At 55.5% G+C, this 18,776-nt stretch overlaps 1 protein-coding gene across 2 annotated transcripts in view; it reads right to left on the bottom strand.

Moving 5' to 3' along the window:
• Positions 1-12,585: 12,585 nt before the first annotated feature.
• Positions 12,586-18,776, bottom strand: part of VWA5B1 (von Willebrand factor A domain containing 5B1) — a 49,909-nt gene continuing 43,718 nt past the window's right edge. For both annotated transcript variants that reach the window (XM_042952531.1, XM_042952533.1), the window contains 5 exons: positions 17,989-18,120; positions 15,546-15,620; positions 14,598-14,667; positions 13,969-14,086; positions 12,586-13,092 (listed from right to left, as the gene is read on the bottom strand). In XM_042952531.1, the coding sequence (XP_042808465.1) occupies positions 12,586-13,092; positions 13,969-14,086; positions 14,598-14,667; positions 15,546-15,620; positions 17,989-18,120 (902 nt within the window). The remainder of the gene's footprint in view (positions 13,093-13,968; positions 14,087-14,597; positions 14,668-15,545; positions 15,621-17,988; positions 18,121-18,776) is intronic.

Genomic DNA, 18,776 nt, shown 5'->3' with positions numbered 1-18,776 from the left:
ATTACTGTGGCTGTTACCAGGGGCCTACCCAGGCAGTACCGCCCGCAGCCCCGGGGTCCAACACCCAGCTGGGGCTTGAGGTGGTGCCGGTGCTCCCTGCCACAGGGTTTGGCGGGGGGGACCTTGCGTGCCACAGGGCTGCCGCACCCCCCACTGGGTGCTCCTTCAGCCTGGGCACCAGGCTGGTGAAGAGTTGCTCACGTCCGACAGCCCTCGGACCACTCCAAGCTCCAGCCTGGCCAAGTGCTCCCCACCCTGTTTCGCTTGTCTGATGCCACCCTGCCTCTGCCATGCTGTTCCCTCCTCCAGGGGCTCTCTTTTCCCCGTGCACTCCTCTTCCTTCCCTCCAACCACCCACCCTCTCTTCTTCCCTTCCTTCAAATATTTTTGAGTCTCTTTTATTCTTGGTACTAAAGATACAGCAGCAGTGTTGGGGGCGGGGGACAAAACCTATGCTTTCATGGAGCTTACTATTTGGGAGAGAGAGAGAGAGAGAGAGAGAGAGAGAGAGAGAGAGAGAGAGAAAGAAGAAAATGAGTAAGTCATGTTATTAGAAGAGGTTGAGCACTGGAGGTTGAAGGAATAGAAAGCAGAATGATGACGATGTAGAGGAGGGAGGGGTTAGAGAAATTCATAGCTTTAATAGGATGGCCCTGGGTTGGCCTCATGGAGAATGGGACACTTGAACAAAGACTTGAAGTAGGTGATGGGTTAACCTATGATGATATGTGGGGAGAGAATGTTCTAGGAAGACGGAGCAGCTAGTGTGAAAACTCAAAGGTGGGAACAGCCGAGGGGTCTAGGGTGGCTAGAGCAGGGGATGGGGAGGGGAGCAGGTCAGCGCCAAAAGGGAACAGTGGCCGGTAGGGTCTGGTGGTCCCTTTAAGGATGCTGGTTTTCCTCTGCATGAAATATCTGAGCAGAGGATGGGCTTAATCTGACTAGTATTTCTGTGTCTCTACTCTGTCCATAGAGAGACAATGGGGAGCCCAGTAAGCCTGAGCTGTTGCAGCAGCCCAGGTGGGAAATGGTGGGGGCTTGGCCATGGAGCTGGGAGGAGTGGAAGGATTCCAGAGATGTTTTCAAGGCAGAGAGGACAGGATTTCCCAATAGGAGGGGAGAGAGGCATGAAGGATGCAGGTTTTTGGCCTCAACAACTGGAAGGAGGGAGTTGCCACTTACCAAACGGGAAAGAGGAGGGTGAAGCAGGTTTGGGAGGAGGGTGGGTGCTGGGCTGGGGCATGTTCAGGTCTTGGATGCTCGAGAGAGGTGCTAGTCTGTGGTTCAGAGGAGACAGGTCTGGCTGGAGCACACATGAGGGAGCCTTCCACACAGGGACAACATGTAAAGCATCTAGAGTGAAGGCACTCATCTAGTGAGCCAGTGGGGACAGGTGAGGAGAGGCCCATGTCCCAGCCCTGGGGTCTCCCAGGGTTAAGGGACCGGGGGTGGGGGGGGGGGCGGGGAGCGGTGAAGAGGAGCGGGCAAAGAAGCAGAGACACAGGAGGAGAAACCCAGGAGGAAGTGTGTCAGCAGGAGGGAGGGAGCTCTCTCCTGTGTTATCCTGGGACACCAGATTCTGCCTCTTCTACTGTCCTCACTCCGCTCTTCGGATTTATCCCTCTCCTTCCCAGCCCCCCACTCACGTTTTCTCTCTCCCCACGGCATTTTTTGTCTTCCTCCCAGTCTCTCTCCCTTGGGCTCCTTCTCTGGGCCTCAGCTTCCAGGCCCAGCCCCGCTGCAGGTGAGGCCCCTGGGGCGCAGGGCACCTGCCAATGTCCTGGGGTCTTGGAAGCAGCTTGCGGGCCTCGGGGCTGCACCTCCTGCCCACATAAAGCGTTCTATGTATTTACATGCCGTTCAGACTATTATTTATTAAGGTAACACTGTCAGCTATGCGCGCGCTGATTGTTCTTAATGTGCCCCCACCCCCACCTCGGGTTCACAAGGCGACATCCTCGTGGCGGCAGAGCCAGCGCGGTTCGGAGCGGGGAAACCGAGGCCCGAGCGCGCGGAGGGTGCGGGGAGAGCGGGTGACCTCGGGGTGCGCGCCGGAGGCACAGAGGGTGCTGGGAGCGCGCAGTCGGAGAGGTGGGGGATGCCGGGGAGCGGGCTGGGGTTCGCGGAGCTCCCGCCAGGAGAGCGACACCGAGTCTTGGAGCGGGTGGGGGACCCCGAGCACGAGGGGGCGGTTCCGGGGGACTCGGGTGCGGCTCTCGGAACGGATGGGGGACATCAGGACGGAGGGGAGGTGCAGGGGACCCAGGTGGGGGTTTTGGAGCGGATGGGGGACCCCGAGCGCGGGGCCTGGCGGGAGTGAGGTTGGGACGCACGGCGCTGGGGCCTCGCGAGGTTCGCCTGCCTTGTGGGCGGACAGACGGACGACCGCTGGGCCCCGGGAGGGGACCGTCGCCTCCCCCCACCCCACCCGCGTAGGCGGCGGCCTCGCCTCGCCCGGTTCTCCCGACGTCAGCAGCGGCCGCGGGAGCCAGAGGGAGCGGTTTAATTGGCAGGATTTTGGGTTAAGGACAGATGTGGCTTCGCCGGGTTTGGAGGCAGGACGCGCGGGGGCGGGGAGGGTGCTGGGCGGATGGGGGGGAGGGGAGCGGGGAAAACAGATTGAGAGAGACCCAGGCTAGGCGCCCCTAGAAAGAGGGGACAAAGGCAGAGTTGGGGGGGGGGGGTGGGAAACAGTGGGAGCGAGAAGCGGATGAAGGCGTGCGACAAATACAGCTGGGGAAGAACAGAGGCGACACGGAGGCCGCAGAGACCGCCAGGAGAGGGCGCTGGCGGGCTGGCTTCTAACCCCGCCCCGCTTCTTGCCTGGGACCACCCCCTCCCTGTATTAGCCCAGGCCCATCCCAGGCAGTTTGGGACATTTATTCATTTAATTTTATTACTAGTATTGTGGGTACAGGGCCTGCCAACTCCCAAGCCTTGTTGGTGTCACCCTGAAAGTTCTCTCCGGGCTGGGAATCGCAGCTTAAGAAAACCAAGGGAACTGTGCCCTGCGCCTCCCGCCCTTCTCCCCCCGACCCCCCAACTCTGTAAAAGCTGACTTGGGGCGGGCTACTCAGGGGCCCCTGGGTCCCCCTTCCGAGCCGCACAGGGACAAACACTTTCTTCCTGCGAACACCGTGAAGGGAAGGATGGTGATTTTCCAGATAGGCACACGGGGGCTGGGAGAGGTGAGGTGAATCGCCCAGCCAGTGACAGGAGACAGGCTGGCTGGAAAGGCCGGCCCAGAAACTCACACTTTTTCCACTACTCGGGGCCAAACCTTTCATTGATGGTGGTTGTAATTTCATCGGGCCTCCGGCCCTGAAGGACAGTGTTGTGGTGGCCTGGAATTGCACCCAGTGGGTCTGCGGGGTTGGTGGCTGTTCTGCACATTCTCTGGGTTCCCAGAGGGCGTGTCTCCACCCCTGAGCCAGGCGTGGTGGCACAGGACTCTGCCACCTGCATGCTGGGGCCTTGTGGCCCGAGGGAAGAGTCCTTGTCTCCAGGAGAGCTGACAACCTCTGGGCAATCCCCACCACCCCTCTCATCCTGGAATGTTCTGAAGTCTGGAACCAGGATGGTAAAGTCACCAGCCTCAGAGTCGGAGGGAACCTTGTCCAGTCTTCCTCCCTCATTCCCTGAATGAGGAAACTGAGGCCCAGAGTCTGTGTGCTTGGCGTGACCTGGGCCTTCACAGCAGGACTTTTGGGGTGTGTGAACCGTGCCCCCCATCTCCTTATTTCAGCATGGGGGGGGGATGGGTGTTACCACAAAGTGGGGGAGGGCAGCAAAATTTGTTTTGTGTCCCCCAGCCTTCTTTCCAGCTCTTGTTCCCGGTCACCTAGTGCTCTCTGCTGCCCCAGGACTTGAACTGCCCTGGGATAGTAGCCTTCTGCCCACCCTGGAGCTCCCCTTTCCCTAATAACGCTTCATTTTTCTGCCTTATCACCTTTTGCCTTAATGTATATTTACTTGATTTTGTGTTTCTTGTCCATCTCTCTCCACTAGAACATTAGCCCCACGAGTGTAGCATTATGGGTGAAATTGTGTCCCTCCACCCAAATCCATTTGTTGAACTCTTAACCCCTAGGACTCAGAATGTGACCGTATTTGGAGATAGGATCTTTCCAGAGGCAATCAAGTTAAAATGAGGTCATTGTGGAGGGCCCTGATTCACCAATATGACTGAGGTCCTTATTAAAGGGAAATTTGGAGGGGTGCCTGGGTGGCTCAGTTGGTTAAGCATCTGACTCTTGATTTTGGCTTAGGTCATGATCTCACAGTCATGGGATCGAGCCGCACATGGGGCTCCATGGAGCCTGTTTAAGATTCTCTCTTCCTCTCTCTCTGCCTCCCCTCCTATGCTCTCTCTCAAAATAAATAAATAAATGTTAAAAAAAAAGAGGGGGGATTTGAAGACAGACACATCACAGGGAGACGGCCATGTGAAGACAGGTTCTAGGGCCACAAGCCAAGGAAGCACCAGAAGCCGGGAGAGGAGCCTGGAACAGACCCTTTCCTTGTAGTCCTCAGAAGGAGCCAGCCCTGCCAGCACCTTGAACTTGGACTTCCAGCCTCCAGAACAGGAGACATGAAATGTTCTGGTCAGTGCCTGTGGATACAGGCAGAGGCTGCTGGGCTCACTATGTGGCCCTGGGCTGGAACGAGTTACCCTGGCTTGTGACATGCAGTGATGAGGGCCAAATTCTGGGTGACCGCACAGATGGAACGGGGGAACCTGCAGAGGCAGAGCCGACATGTGGTACAAACAGGGAGTCTGGTGTCTTCAATCCTTTCCGATCTCACCTGCCTGCTTTCTGTTCTTTTCCTGAATAGTATCTCTCCTCTGATCAGACCCATCTTTCTCCCACCCAGTGTGCAAAGCTCTCTGATCTCCCCTTAGGGGAGGAGGGAGGAGGGCTGTCTTCAGACTGATGATTGCCTGGGGACAGAGACCTAAGACAGGTGTCACTGGAGGTGCACAAGAGTTACCTCAGAGAGTGAAGGGTCTGATGGGGGAGACAACCCCTGGTCAGATGGAGGAGGTAAGGCCTGTGGCCTCAAAGACCCTCCAGTCTGATGGGAGCTACACAGCCTTGCCCCGGGAGAGATCTGCAAATATGGTTGGGAGCCCCCTGTCTGATGGGGGAGACAGAACACACATATGTATACACTAGTAAATATCCCGTAAGAAGCTGCTGCTGTGGGAAGACCTGGGAAGGCTTCCCGAAGGAGGTGGGTTCTCGCGGAGTCTGCAAAAGGAGGGGTGCTAATATGGCGGAGAGGAGGAACAATGGGCAGAGCAAGGAAGCCCAAGTAGTCCCCTTTCCAGTTCCCGGGAGCTGGCCCAGCGTCTGGACTCACGGGTGAGTACGTGACCGGCGCAGCCTTTCAGTGGGCTTCCTAGCTATCACGAATCACCCATTTTTAGCAGGGAAAAAAGACTGTTGACAGGGGACGGGAATAGCTTCTGAAGCCTCTCTCCATCCCTGCCCCTGCTGCCCCTCCTCTCTCCCGGAATGTTTCTGCGGGGCCCGGGTCTGGAAGGCAGGGCACGCCCACAGCGCCCTCTGCTGGAAGGCACCTGAACAGCTCTGCAGGCTCCGCGCGCCGAGGCGTTTGTGCCAACAGCCCGGGGTCCCTGCTCTGCGGCAGCCCCAGATTCCGAAGCCAGGAGTGAAGGATAGGACCTCGGTTAGTGCCTGGGAGGGTCCATATCTGTGACCTGGAAGATCCTGGAGTTTAAGAGTAGTGGAGGGGTGGTCAGTTCTGCTTGGAGTGGCCAAGGGAGCAATGGTAGACAACTCCCCCCCCCCACCCCAGATCACACCGGGAGGCTCAGGAGCTCTGAGTATCTAGGGACCCTCCTCCCCCCAGGCTAGGAGAGGGCCATCTCCCAACAGATTACCCATGTCTCATTATATCAAAGAGGATGTGTCCCTTTCTTTCTCCAACCGTGGGTGTGGGGTGGCTAGACTTTGGGTGGGTGGTCTGGATCCTTCCAGGAGGGATTTAGGATTGGGAGATTCTAGGTGATGCTGAGAATGAGGGTGGCTGGTGCTGGGGGCAGAACAAGAGAGCTTGGCAGAGCTAGGCCGGGACTCACCGTGATGTGTTCTCCCCATTTCAGACCAGGATTAAGACTAATCAAGCCTAATGGAGCTCAAGTTTCCCAGGGGGTCAGTAGTGCCTTGGAGAGGACTGGCAGCCACAGGACAGAGGACCTAGGGGGCCAAGAGACCTGAACCACTGGGCTCTCTTCATTGTCTCCGTCCACCGAGTTCCTGGAGAGAACCCAGGGGTCCTGAGTTTCTGCTTTCTTGAGTATGTTTTCATAGCATGAGGAGTTAGGAGACCCTTACTGCCATCCCAGCAGGACACACACACACACACACACACACACACACACACACACTGGCTTTTACAGAATGCACAACCGGAGAAGAAAGCAAAGAAGCAAGTTTCATACAAAATGGAGTAGTGCCTGCTCACATATTAGTGAGATGCTAAAGGAACCTCAGGTCGAAGCTGCTGGGGGCTCAGAGAAAGGGCTTGTCTATGTGAGCGAAGGCCCATTACTCATCTGAAAGTCATCCAAGAGGGCCATGCTTGTGAGCAGTATTTCTGTTAGCTTTTGTAGTCTCAGCCCGTTGGCTTCTCAGATTGTTCCTATTAGGGGCTGTTAGTACGTCACGGCCATGTTTCTGGCCCCTTAGGAATTCCTGTTTTAATCAGCCGTCCTCCCTGGAGGCTGCAAAGGGATGACCGATGCAAGGATACAATGTAAGCTGCTAACGGATTTCCAGATGACTCAGGTTTGCTTTGGGGGTCCGTTTGTATGGGCTCTCAGGCAAGACGGTGGCTGGCGATGATTTTTGAAGAAATATATTTGTGATCGCTAATTGCTTCTGGGGAAAATACGAAACGTGGACGTCAGCTGTGCAGAACGACTGTAGCAGGTGCTGTCAGCACCTTGCATTGTATCCCCACGGCTGGTTTTCAGCTCCGGGGCATGGGGGCTAGATACCTGCCAATACCTGTACTTCTTTGACCGGAGGCTTTCTCTAGTTGCAGAAGTGAGCCCAGCTCGGCCCCCCGTGGCAGGCCAGACGTGCCAAGGAAAGAATGCCTGGGAGTGACCCTCAACCAGTGACCGAGTGGAGCTGGAGCCTGCGCTCACTCCTTCCTTCTCTGTGAGCTTTGAGATGGGCATGTACTTTGGTTTCCAGAGCCCTGTGGGATGAAAGTCCACACTCATAGTAGTAACCTGCTCACAGGATTCCCTTTGTTGGTGTTTTGTGCTGCGATTTCACTTCCTCACTTGCCTAAGGGTGTGCTTCCCGGGGATCATACGATTACCCTATTTGCACTGAATCCTTATCTCAGGCTCCTCTTCTGGCTGAACTACTGTGACCAACTTGTCCCGATTTCCCCGGGGTTGCCCCAGTTTTAAAAGTGAAAGCCCCACGTCCTGAGACTGCCCCACACTTCAGTCCCAGGCAAACAGGGACACTTGATCAAGGGGGATCCCAAACCAAGACAGATGTGACCACACTAAGCAAGGCAGACAGAGCACTGAACCACGAGTTTGAAAGCCCAGTATCAGTTTCGAGAACAAAAGAACAGACACAAGTATAATTTTGCCATATCGTCGGGTTCATTAGTTTTTATGAGCTAAATGCCTATAAGAGAACAGTAGCCACCATTTACAAATAAGCCATTCCTTTGAAGACAGACACGGTCATACAGCCCCAGAGCGTGGTTTGCTAATTATTGGTGGACATAAGACGGCTGACATCCAGGACTCCCACAGTGTTGACATGACCGGCTACCGGGAAAAAGGCAACGTGTATTCTGAGGACAAGAAGTATCACAGGCACGGTGGGGACATTACAGATGAGCAGGCAAGGGGATGGGGCAGCACGGTGTAGGCACTTAAGGCTCCGAGGGGGACAAGCACCGGCCATGCCACTTGAGCCAAAGCCACCTGGGCAAATAGTGAAACTACACGGCGTGTGTCACCACATTCGACCACATTGAGGCAAGGCGCTTTGCCTCGGGAAGCGGCTGTAAGCTCAAGGCAGCTGGCTCCGAGCCAAGGAGGTTTGCAGCATGAACAGGAGAAATCCCACTTTGGCGGGTAACCTGGGAGGCAGTGCTGTTGAGAGGCCAAAGTCAACAGGCTGGGGGCCGGGTGAACACGCAGGTCAGGGGGCTCCACTGGAGGGGGGCTGGGAGCCCGGCTGGGAGATGCAGCCAAGCTCCTGACCTTAGGACAGATCTCTGAAGATCAGATTATCCAGCTGCAAAATGCCACACACGCCCCTGCCCTGGTTATTTTTGTACTGGAGCTGTGGTGCGTGCTCCGGCTGAGGAATGCGCCCGTTTGGTTGGGGGGGGGGGGGTTGTTGATTTCCCTGGTCCCTGCTAGTTGGTGGCAAGAAAAAAAAGATCTCCCACGGGTCATGAACACAACCCGTTCCTGGTAGCAATGCCCTTCTCTTTCCCTTCCCAAAGCCCTAGGATACAGGATGCGTTTGTGTCTGGGGGCCACTTGGGGATGCTCCAGGACTCAAGTAGGGGACAGCAGCATTTGGATACTGCAACAGCAGGTGCTGTGTCACAGGCTGTAGTGGGGCAGGTGAACGGGGTGGCCGGTCACACAGATCAGGGGAGACCCGTTTCCTCGCTTCCTTTCACCGGGAGTCCCTGCCAAGAAAGAGAGAAGGTTCCCCTCCTAGAGAGCAGGTGAAACCCCCACCCCTACCCCCACCCCCAGCAGGTAGTTTTGGAACTAGCTACTCCATTCATCCATCACAGCAGCACAGGCCAGTAGATGTCGTTTGTCCACAGGCAGGGGAAGGACTGGGCAACCGCAAATGCGTCGGCTGGAAACCAATGCCTCTTCTCAAATCCAGTGCAGGCCTGCCTAAGTGCGGGGCCCAGTTTTCCCCGGGATCCAGAGTTGATCTCCTCCGCTGAGGGAGGACTCTGGGTGTGGCGGGAGGCTGGCTCCTCGGGACACTTTTGTGGCGGGGACTCCCCTGCTCCACCTGGCCAAGGAGGCTCACTGCCGGTGCTCCCGCGAGAGTGCCACGCCGCCTCCATTCTGGCTACACCATACACGCGCTGCTGCGGGCAGCTCTATCGTGCCATCCGTGTCAGAAAGCTCAGGGGCTGGCCTTCGGTGCAAATGATGCCCAGACAGCACAGTCTGAGGCCACACCTGCATGTGACAGAACCACAGGCCGGGGATGTCGCAGCTCAGGCAGCTTAAGATACAGCGTCCCCCAGGGGTGGGGAAATGGTTCACGGAGGAGACATTCTTCAAATACTTCTCGCCAAGCTCCAAAAGCACAGGAGTACCACCAGACATGTTCACTATGCCGCCCGGTGTACCTGGCATCCAGAAGGATCTCTTTGAATATCAGTGTCTGCAAACCCCTGAGGGAGATCTCCACCAGAATGTTCCCAGCTGAATAACCCAGGGGACAGCAACCTTCGGAATCACCTCATTGGAGCCTGACAATACATATTTACATATTCATGACTCTGAGTCGTCTTGACCTAAAGAGATCTGTTTTCCTAGTGTTTCCCCAACATATTTGTCTGCCCTGACAGTTTCTCATGAATTGCTAATTCACATATCCACCAAGGGATAGTGTTGGAAATGGTGATGGAGCGTGAGCTCCTCATTCTACAACAGACAAAACAGGGCCCAGAGAAAGCAAGCAACTTGCCGGAAGTCACACAGCACGCTGGTGGAGTTTAGACCAGCACTGAAATCCCCCACTCTCCTCAGCGTTCTCCCCACTGAAGTGTCCAGCCTTCGCTGGTCAGTACCACTAGGCATTTGTAGTCTCCTGATTCCCCAGCCAGGCAGGGCACAAACGTTTCTTTCCGTGACCTAGAATGCAAGGGTTAGTTTAACAAAGGATCCAGGTTAATCCAAGTTAATCCCAAGTGCAGGGATGATGTTTCCCTCCTTGAGAATTTCTGGAACCGTCTTAGCTTCAGCGCCTGTGCTAATTACCTAACGTTCTTAACTTTTCCTTAAAGCGAGTCCCTTCGGTTCTCTGCTTGGCAATCCTAGGGGCAGATTCTAGAGAAACATGCCATCTCAATGCCTCTGAAGGTTTTAAAAAAAATGTCTTTTCCAGATGTCCCTCAGAGCCCTTGGGTTATTTGCAATCAATGAGAGTTTGTCCCTTTGCACCTTTGGGTGCTGGGCAGGAGAGCCAGGGGGTCAGAGGTCAGCAATTTGCTTATGCATCAAAATTGCCTGGAGCCCCAGCAGCCGCTAGAGGAGTAGGAACTGAGGAAGTTCCCCGGAGAAGGGGGTGGTCCACCCACCACCTTGCTGGGTGCTCGATTACCCCTTTCAGTTCCACACTGGGCCACCTCGAACCTGTTCATTGTCCACACTGAGCCTGGAGGCCCAGAATCAGGTGAATCACGAGGCCAGACAGCCCAGTCCAACCTCACTGTGTAAGAGGAGGGAGGAGGCCCAGGAAGCCCATGCCACTGGCTCAAGATCACACAGATAATGAGAGCAAGTCCACGGTCGCTAAGAGGGAAACATCTCAGAGGCAGAAAATCTGGGAACGTCCGAGCACGGGGGAGCCTCCCAGCTCTAGGGTACCCAGCACGGGGAAGCCGTTGCCCAAACTGGTGCCAGGAGTTTGCACTCTCAGCCTGACTGTTGTTTCCATTCATGGTGAGCCAAAGGGGGATGTCACACTCCTCTCTCCTGACCCTGAAGCTGGGCTGCTGGCTGCTGGCTGCCGGCTGCAGAACCACTACTTTTGGGCAGGGGTGTGTGTAGGGAGATAACGCTGTCCTTACACCTGCTTGAGGCCTTGGGCACGAGAGCCTAAGACCCTTGTCCCTCTCAGTGGCACTGATTTTAAGCCAACACCCCAGACGGTCACCCTGCCCCAGCTGGGGTCGTGGTGGCCACGGTGTTGGTGACTGCCCGGCTTGGTTCCTCCCCAGAGGGTGATTCGGAAGCAGAACAGTGGGCCGGGCAGCAGGCGGGACTTTATATGAAGCCTCCAGCCCCTTCCCTCCCCTGGGGATAGATCGATTGCCTGCTTTTTGGAGCCTCAGCAGAAGGCCAGGGCAGAGCTCTGCTCAAGGGCGGGCTGCACAAGGGGCACATCCAGTGGGGACTCCTCTTCTCCATGCCCGAAGGGCATTCTGCTGGACGCCCTCTCTCCCTCAGCCCCTGCTGCAGACCGGGCATTTCTGGAGGCTTCGTGAGGCCGGGACTTGTGCCAGAGCCCATGGCTCCTTTCCTCCACAGGTCAGTTTGCTCCGTGGGGACCTCCAGACCTCCCTGAGGGGGCTTTGTGCCGGGGCCATGGGGCCTGAAGGGACAGCTGATGGAGACATTAAGGCCTTAGGGAGGGGGGCCTGTGGGTTCAGCCTGGGGTCTCAAGCTGGTGGACTTCCAAGGGAGTCTTCGGGGCAGAGATGACTGGGACCAGCCCCCAGGGAACCTGAGGCGGCCACAGGCCCGCCACCACATGGTGTCACAGGTGGGCCGGAGACAGGGAAGTCCCCAGGGGCTGTCTGCTTTACAATTCAAGCCTTCCCTGTCTTTGAATTAATCTCCCCTCCCCGCTGGAGCTGGTGGCCCCAAAGGCATGGCAGCTGAGCACTGGTTCTCTGTGCAAAGGGGGCCCCTCTCCCCCACAGTGGTGTGGCTGGAGAAGGTCCCAACTGCCCCCCGGTGCAGCCAACACGGGGGTCCCTCTAGCCCCTCAGGGCAAGCTGAGTTCGCCTCGCACAATTCTGGAAAGTGTGCAAATGACTTCAGGGGTCGCCTGGTTTCTCCTCTGACTTCTGCCAGCATGTCTATTCTTTTGGGACTATTTTTGCCCACAGTGAAGCTTCGTTTCAACACCTCAGCTCATAGGGGGTCTCCCCTTATCTTCCCTGCCTCCTCTCCTTAGATAGGAAGTCACAGTAAATCTGCAAACTAAAAAAGACCGAGGGCTTCCTAGCCCAGGGAAAAGGCCCCCAACGGACTCTTTTGTAACGTGTTGGGAAGGATGGTTCTCCAGTCGGTCTGTAGGTGGGATTTTGGGATTTAGGGGTCCTGGACCGTCACTGTGGAGCGAGCAGAGGTGGTCTCCTCGTGCTTAGATGAGGCTTGCAGTTCTGGTTACTGGCAGCCTTTGGGTTCGCTCATCCACCCTTTTATTTGGCGGGGGTGGGGGGCTTTGCCTACGTGACTCTCCTCCAGGAGAACTTGGGTTTAAACTGTATTTTCTCTCTCCCCACCGACGGCTCCCTGGATGTCCAGCAGAAAGGAACCTCCAGAGCTTCTAGAGATCTAGTCCACCTCCCTCACCTCACACGCTTATTTTACAGGTGGGGAAACTGAGGCCCAGACAGGGGGCAAGGGCCGGCCTAAAGTTGCACAGCTAGGTGGTAGCAAAGTTGGGATTGAACTCAGGCCTCCCGGCTGCCAGTCCAGGGCTCTTTCTAGCAGCCAATATATTGGCTGTAGCTTCAAAATCTCCCCCCACCCAGGCCCAAATGGTCCCCTCCCTCTCCTCCCACCCCCCCCACCCCCCACTACACATAATTCGGGTTATAGCAAAGCATATCGAACTCCAGATTCTCGTCCCAATGCCGCAGGAGCACGAACAGCTGGCGGGCGGCCGCCTTGAGCGTGCCCCGCGTGCGGCCCTCGGGCACCTCCTGCTGTTCCAGCCACGAGTTGGCTTTGGCGGCCACCAGCTCCCACTCTACAAAGTAGGAGGCCGAGCTGTGCTCCAGCCACGCCAGTGCCACCACCGTAGCCCAAAGCTTCCCTGTGTGTTCGATCGCAGCCCTGGTCTCCCAGCCTGGCTTGCCCCCCGCCGGAGGCTCTGGGGAGAAGCCATCACAGGAGGGGTGCCGGGCCGAGGGGCCGGCGGTGCACAGCTGGGGACTTGGGGTCTTGGGCTCGGGCTGGCGGGTGAGGGGCACTCGGTGGCAGGTGAAGGGTGAGGTCCACTTGAGCTTCTCCATGGGGACGTGGATGGCCTCGCAGAAGGCTTGGTTGAGCAGGAAGGCTCCGGAGGCCAGCTGCAGAGACACCTGTGTGGGGGGGAGCCCCTCAGTGGGCCTCAAACTTTTCAGCCTGTGCAGCCCCGGGCCGGGCAAAAGCCTGAGTCCACACCGCCCGCCCGTTCATCCCCCCCCACCCCTAGCCTGCCCCTCCTGCCTGGGAGACTTGAGGGGTACCCAGGCCAATTAAGCCTCTCAGGATTGCCTGGTTCCTGGTCTGTGTCCCCACAAGACACTTAGTGCCATGAACTTAGGGACTCTGTTCATCCAGTTCAAGGTTGTCTCCCAGGGTCTAGCACTGTGCCTGGCTCAACAAATACTTACTGTAAGCACAGTGCTGTGCTGCTCAGGATATTTGGAAATTCAAAGTGACACTATGCCTCGGGAGTGTAGGGACTGGGTCTGTGCGGTGAAAAGCTCACACCGCGTCCGTCTCCCAGCACCCTCTGATCCCCATATATGCTGGGGCCAGGCCCCTTTGTTCCTCAATTCAGAGACGCCCCCGCCAGACCTGGGCACCTCACCCTGCCCGCAGCACGCCGGGCTGTCTGCAGAGCCGCTTACTAAACACATCACGTGTCCCTGGGGTGTTAATGTTACTCACTTGTGAGCTATTCCAAGGCTTATTTTTATGTCTTGAAAAATAAACACACATAGGTGGTGGAGTAGAATGCAAAATTCCTGTGAATTTTTAAAGCAAAGACAGCGGATTGCAAAGAATGTTCACGATGCTGGTGCTGGATTCGAGCGACACTCCGAGGCCCCAGGCCCTTTCCCTGTTGGCTACTTGGGTGGGAAGGTGTAGGTCTTCTTCCCTTTGTGAAGGGGGAGGGGTGGGCAGGAGGCTCACAGGAAGGCCCCTCGGGGAGTGTGGGGGGCTGAGGTCTGGGGTCTGGGGCCACTCACCAGCGGAATGTAGTCGAAGTTCTGGCTCCCTGGGGTTGGCTCCGGAGCCTTGGTCAGTGGCTTGCTCAGGAAGCCCTTGGCTGCTCGAGTCAGCAGCCTGGACTTGTGCAGATTCAGCCTGTGTGGGGGGAACCGGGGACAGGTGGCCGTAGCTGCCCCCATGGTGTCCCTGGGAATCTCCCCCCTCCCCCCGTGCTCACTCAGCAGCTTCTGAAAGTCAGGGCCAGAAAGAATGTGACAGATGGTTTCCTCTGACCTCCTCATTTGACAGCTGGGGAAACTGAGGCCCAGGGAGGGAGGTTTGCATTTCCCGAGACATTCAGTGAGTTAGCGGCAGCCTGGACAAGGAACGTCCCGTATTCTTTTTTTGACCCTCTTCTGATCATGTATTCCTTTCAGCCCTGGGGGTCAGAGAGTCTTGGGGCAGCCCTCCCAGGGGATTTGCACCTGCATAGAGACCATGGATGTGTGGGGGCTTCTGCTGTGTGATGACGGGAAGATGGTGATATTTCTGGGTAGGGAGCCTCCTGGATCCCTTTCGGATTGTTTGTTTTTGTCTAAATGTCAGGCTGGGCCTGCTTTCTGCCTTTCACACTAGGGGTGGCCACAGGGAAGCTGATCCCACGTACCTGGATCCAAAGAGACTCTCTGAGGCCTTCAAGGAAGACAGGGTATTGGTGGCCAGACTGCGCAGGGGACCTGGAGAGCCACAGAATGACAGTTGGGACCTGACAGATGACCCTGTCCAATGGCTCACTCCCCAGCTGGGAAACAGCGACCCAGAACGGGGCAGGGTCCTGCCTAGGTCCCTAGGGATCCACGCTGATCATTAGGCTGTTTTTATTAATTAATTAATTTATTTATTAAAATTTTTTTTTAATGTTTATCTTTATTTTTGAGACAGAGAGAGACAGAGCATGAGTGGGGGAGAGGCAGAGAGAGAGGGAGACACAGAATCTGAAGCAGGCTCCAGGCTCTGAGCTGTCAGCACAGAGCCTGATGCGGGGCTTGAACTCACAGACCATGAGATCATGATCTGAGCTGAAGTCGGACGCTCAAACGACTGAGCCACCCAGGCGCCCCTCATTAGGCTGTTTTTGACCCAGGTGGTGTGGGGAAGGGTGAAACGTGTGTCCACATATAAGAAATAGGCCTCCAAGTTTCCTTGGCTGGCGGCCGCTGGTATCTTCTGGAAGGTTACCCGTGGGGCAGTGACAGTTTCTCATCAGCCCCCCTCACCCCGAGTGGGGACACTGAGCTTCCTTCCCTGGCATATTGCTGGAGGATTCTAAGCAGAGTTAGGTGCTAGAATGCTCCCTCCACTGAGAATTGGGAGGTCTGATTCCAGGCCTCGTGTTGTCACTAACTTGCTGTGTGACCTTGGCGAAGTCACTTCACCTCTCTGAATCTTAGTTTCCACGTCTTTCAATTAAGGATACTCCTATTTATCTCACACAGGGGCATTTTGAGGAATAAATAAACCACCAAAGACTTTGTAGGGCTAACACTCTCCTGGCTCAAGGATCAATCACTCCACTATCTTAATGAAAGAGAGAGTCAGCTGACTGCCTACTCACCTTCCGAAGCGGCATGCTTTTCGCGGCCCTGGGATGTGGTCTCTCTGAAGGGCGCACTGGGGCTTTCCTCCACATCTACAACAGAGGAACCGGTGAGGCCTGAGCCCCCTGGGCCCTCCCTTTCCCCACCTCTCCTGCCCCCCAAGGAAAGCGAGGGCAAGAATTCACAGTCCCTGGGGGTAAGTTGGACGAACAAGGCCAGGGTTTCCATCACTGTTTTATGGTCCTTCGTCTTCCAAAGATAACACCATCGCTCCACCGTAAGAGTCAGAGAAGCCTGGGTTCAAATCCCAACTCACCCATTGACTAGCTGTGTGACCTTGGGAAAGCTACTTCCTTTATAAACTGAGGTCGCAAATTGAGGACAATAGTATCTACCTCTCAGTGTTGTCTTAGGGATCAAGGGAGACAATACATAGATGACAGTGCCGGGTGCCTGGCCCATGGTAAGTGCTCAATAAAGCCCTGAGCTCAGACCCAGCAGAGAAATGCAAGCAGCCCGGGGGTCTGAGGGTGGGGGGCGAGGTGGGCATTCGCTCACCAGGTCTGTGCCTCACTGAGAAGGGGCTCCTGCCAGCTCTCCAGAAGGCATGAGAACATGGCACTAACTTGTCAGAGGGCTCTGAGCCTCAGTTTCCCCATCTGTAAAATGGGGATAATAACTGAACATAGCTGGTTCAAAATGCATACTCACGGTGCTTATTCTTATGATTGTTTCAAAGGCTGGACAGCGATGGGCAATATACCATAAGGGAATTTCCAAAATATGGAAAAAGCTTCATGCATAAATGTTTATCAAAGCCTCTATGTTCCCTAGGAGGCCATTAGTGGCTCTGTGAGGGCCAGGAAGATCCGTTTATCGCTGGGGGTGCGGGAATAGCACAACAGTGCACCAGTGACTGAACGCCTGAGTGACGGAGGCACTGGGAGGCAACATGGCAGTTAGCCTCATGGCTCTGGAGCCAGACACTGCCTGGGTTCAAGTCCTGGCTCTCCCAGCTGTGTGATATTGAGTAAGTCACTTAACTCCTCTGAGCCTCAGTTTCCTCATTTCTCAATGAGGAAGAGAAACCGTGTCAGATAATTAGAACAGAGGCCAGCACACAGAAAGTTCTCAGGAAATGTCAGCCATTGTCATCCTTGGGGAGGGAAAGGGCTTGGGATAGAGTCAGAGTGTAGAAGTTATAGACACTTGGGTGTGAATCAGAGGTCAGCTGAAAAGAAGGTATTTGTGGGGCGCCTGATGGCTCAGCCAGTTAAGTGTCTGATTCTGGATTTTGGCTCCAGTCATGATCTCCCAGTTCATGGGATCGAGCCCCGCATCCAGCTCTGTGCTGACAGCATGGAGCCTGCTTGGGAGTCTCTGTCTCTGTCTCTCTCTCTCTGTCTCTCTCTCTCTCTCTCCACCCCCCCGCCCCTCTTCTGCTCACGCTCTTTCTCTCTCTCTCTCAAAAATAAACTTAAAAACATATAAAATTAAAAAAAAAGAGAAAGGAAGGGATTTGTGATTTTGAAGGAAGCCATGGGCCACCAAGAACTGAGCTACGGAGAAATGAAAAGGTAGACAGAAATTTCCTCTAGACTGGAAGCCCGGCTTGGTTCAGGGGTTACAGCATGCTCCCCCCAGTTTTGGAGGCTCTGAGGGACCAAAGAAATGGCAGAGCTTTTTAATTCTGGAGTTACACTCTCTTCTACCCCTCACACACTGTTCCTTTTTTAACCCACCAATGTCTGTAAGGACTTTCTAGTCTCTCAGGTAAAAAACAATCAGGATCTGGGTGCCTGGCCTAGTGGTCAGGTGGGACTTCTGACGTCCTTCCCATGCACAGAAGAAGGCAGGACATCCTCACTGAACATGAGAGGGCACGAAGGAAAGGGTTAGGACCAGTGCAGCAGTTAAGCTGTCTTTGGAGGGACCAAAGGACGCACGTACATTCAAGACATGCAGGGTGAAAGCGATCCCGTGAATTAGTGCAAGGTCACAAAAGGGTCGAATCATGAATGTTTAAGGACCCAAGCTGTAGGCACAAGGAAATCAGGCGAAGGCAGAAAGGAAGCTTTGGGAATCCTGACAGAAGCAGATGGTAGGACCCAACCAGATGAAACTGCCTCTTTGTTCCTGGCTTTCCCCCTGGTTTGTTAGCTGTCTTGGCATTTGCTGCCTGGGAGGACTCGGGAGACTGGAGTCAGAGAACAGCCACCGGCTTGGCAAACCGTGAAGGGGGAGACATGGAGGGATGGCGCGGGCGTGCAGGTGCCCCGCAGCTTGCTCCGCGAGGCTGTGTTGATGGTGGCATGCTTGGGCCATGCTGAGCCTCGGGGAGCCCAGGAGGCCTGGCCCCACCCAGGCCCTGTGAGGACCCAGAGTGCAGACTCAGAGACTGGCCTCCGCGGCCTTGGACACGGGGCCCAGGCTTCAGAGCACGCCTGAGGCAGCTCTTACTCAGGTTCTGGAATTTGCCATCTCCTGCTGCCGAGTAGTCCCCGAGGAGGGTCTGGGACCGTCTGAAGCCGGCAGAGGTTCCCCTCCACTGTCGGGTCAGGACCTGAGAGCTGACCATCCGCCATGCAGCACCTTCACGAGGACAAGGAGAAGGGGGTCAGATGGGTACCGTTGTGTCAGTCCTTTGCCTCTCCCCCGAGGCTAGCGGGAATGATTCTGGCTTCAGTCTGTCACTTATCCAAAGGCAGAGAGACATTTTACAAGGCAAGACCGTGAGCTTTGGAGCCAGAATGACCTGGATTTGAACCTCAGCCCCATCTCTTAGCAGCTGGATGGGGTGCTCACCACTCTGTGCCTCAGTTTTCTTATCTAGAAAATGGGGATAATAACCTTGCTGGGTACATGCTATTGCTGAGCTAGCTTTCAGAAAGCAGCAATGTTTTCTAGTTAAAAGGCTGGTTTTCTCAGGAACACCCCATTTTCCTTCTCTCTTAGTTTACTGTCCCAGAGACTGAGGTCCCAGTTCCTCTCCCACAGGGAAGGCCCCTGAAGTCCTAGGGCCCCACCAATGGGGGATGGGTAGAAGACAGATGAAACTATAGCACCCTCGAGTATGTTTTGGGGAACCCCACTTTTGGAGAACACTAGTCTGTAAATTATGTCTTAAAAAATACCAAGGAGTTCTATGGGGAGGTAAGTTTAGAAGATGCAAACTGCAGTCCATTCTCTGAGCCTCCTGATGTAGATTAACGTACTAAAAAAGGCTCTGACAAGTTCTGCAATCAAAA

This window comes from Panthera leo, chromosome C1 (genome assembly GCF_018350215.1).
Source record: "Panthera leo isolate Ple1 chromosome C1, P.leo_Ple1_pat1.1, whole genome shotgun sequence".
NCBI lineage: Eukaryota > Metazoa > Chordata > Mammalia > Carnivora > Felidae > Panthera > Panthera leo.
Note: the sequence above shows the minus strand (reverse complement) of the source record. Positions and strands in the feature narration are given on the sequence as shown.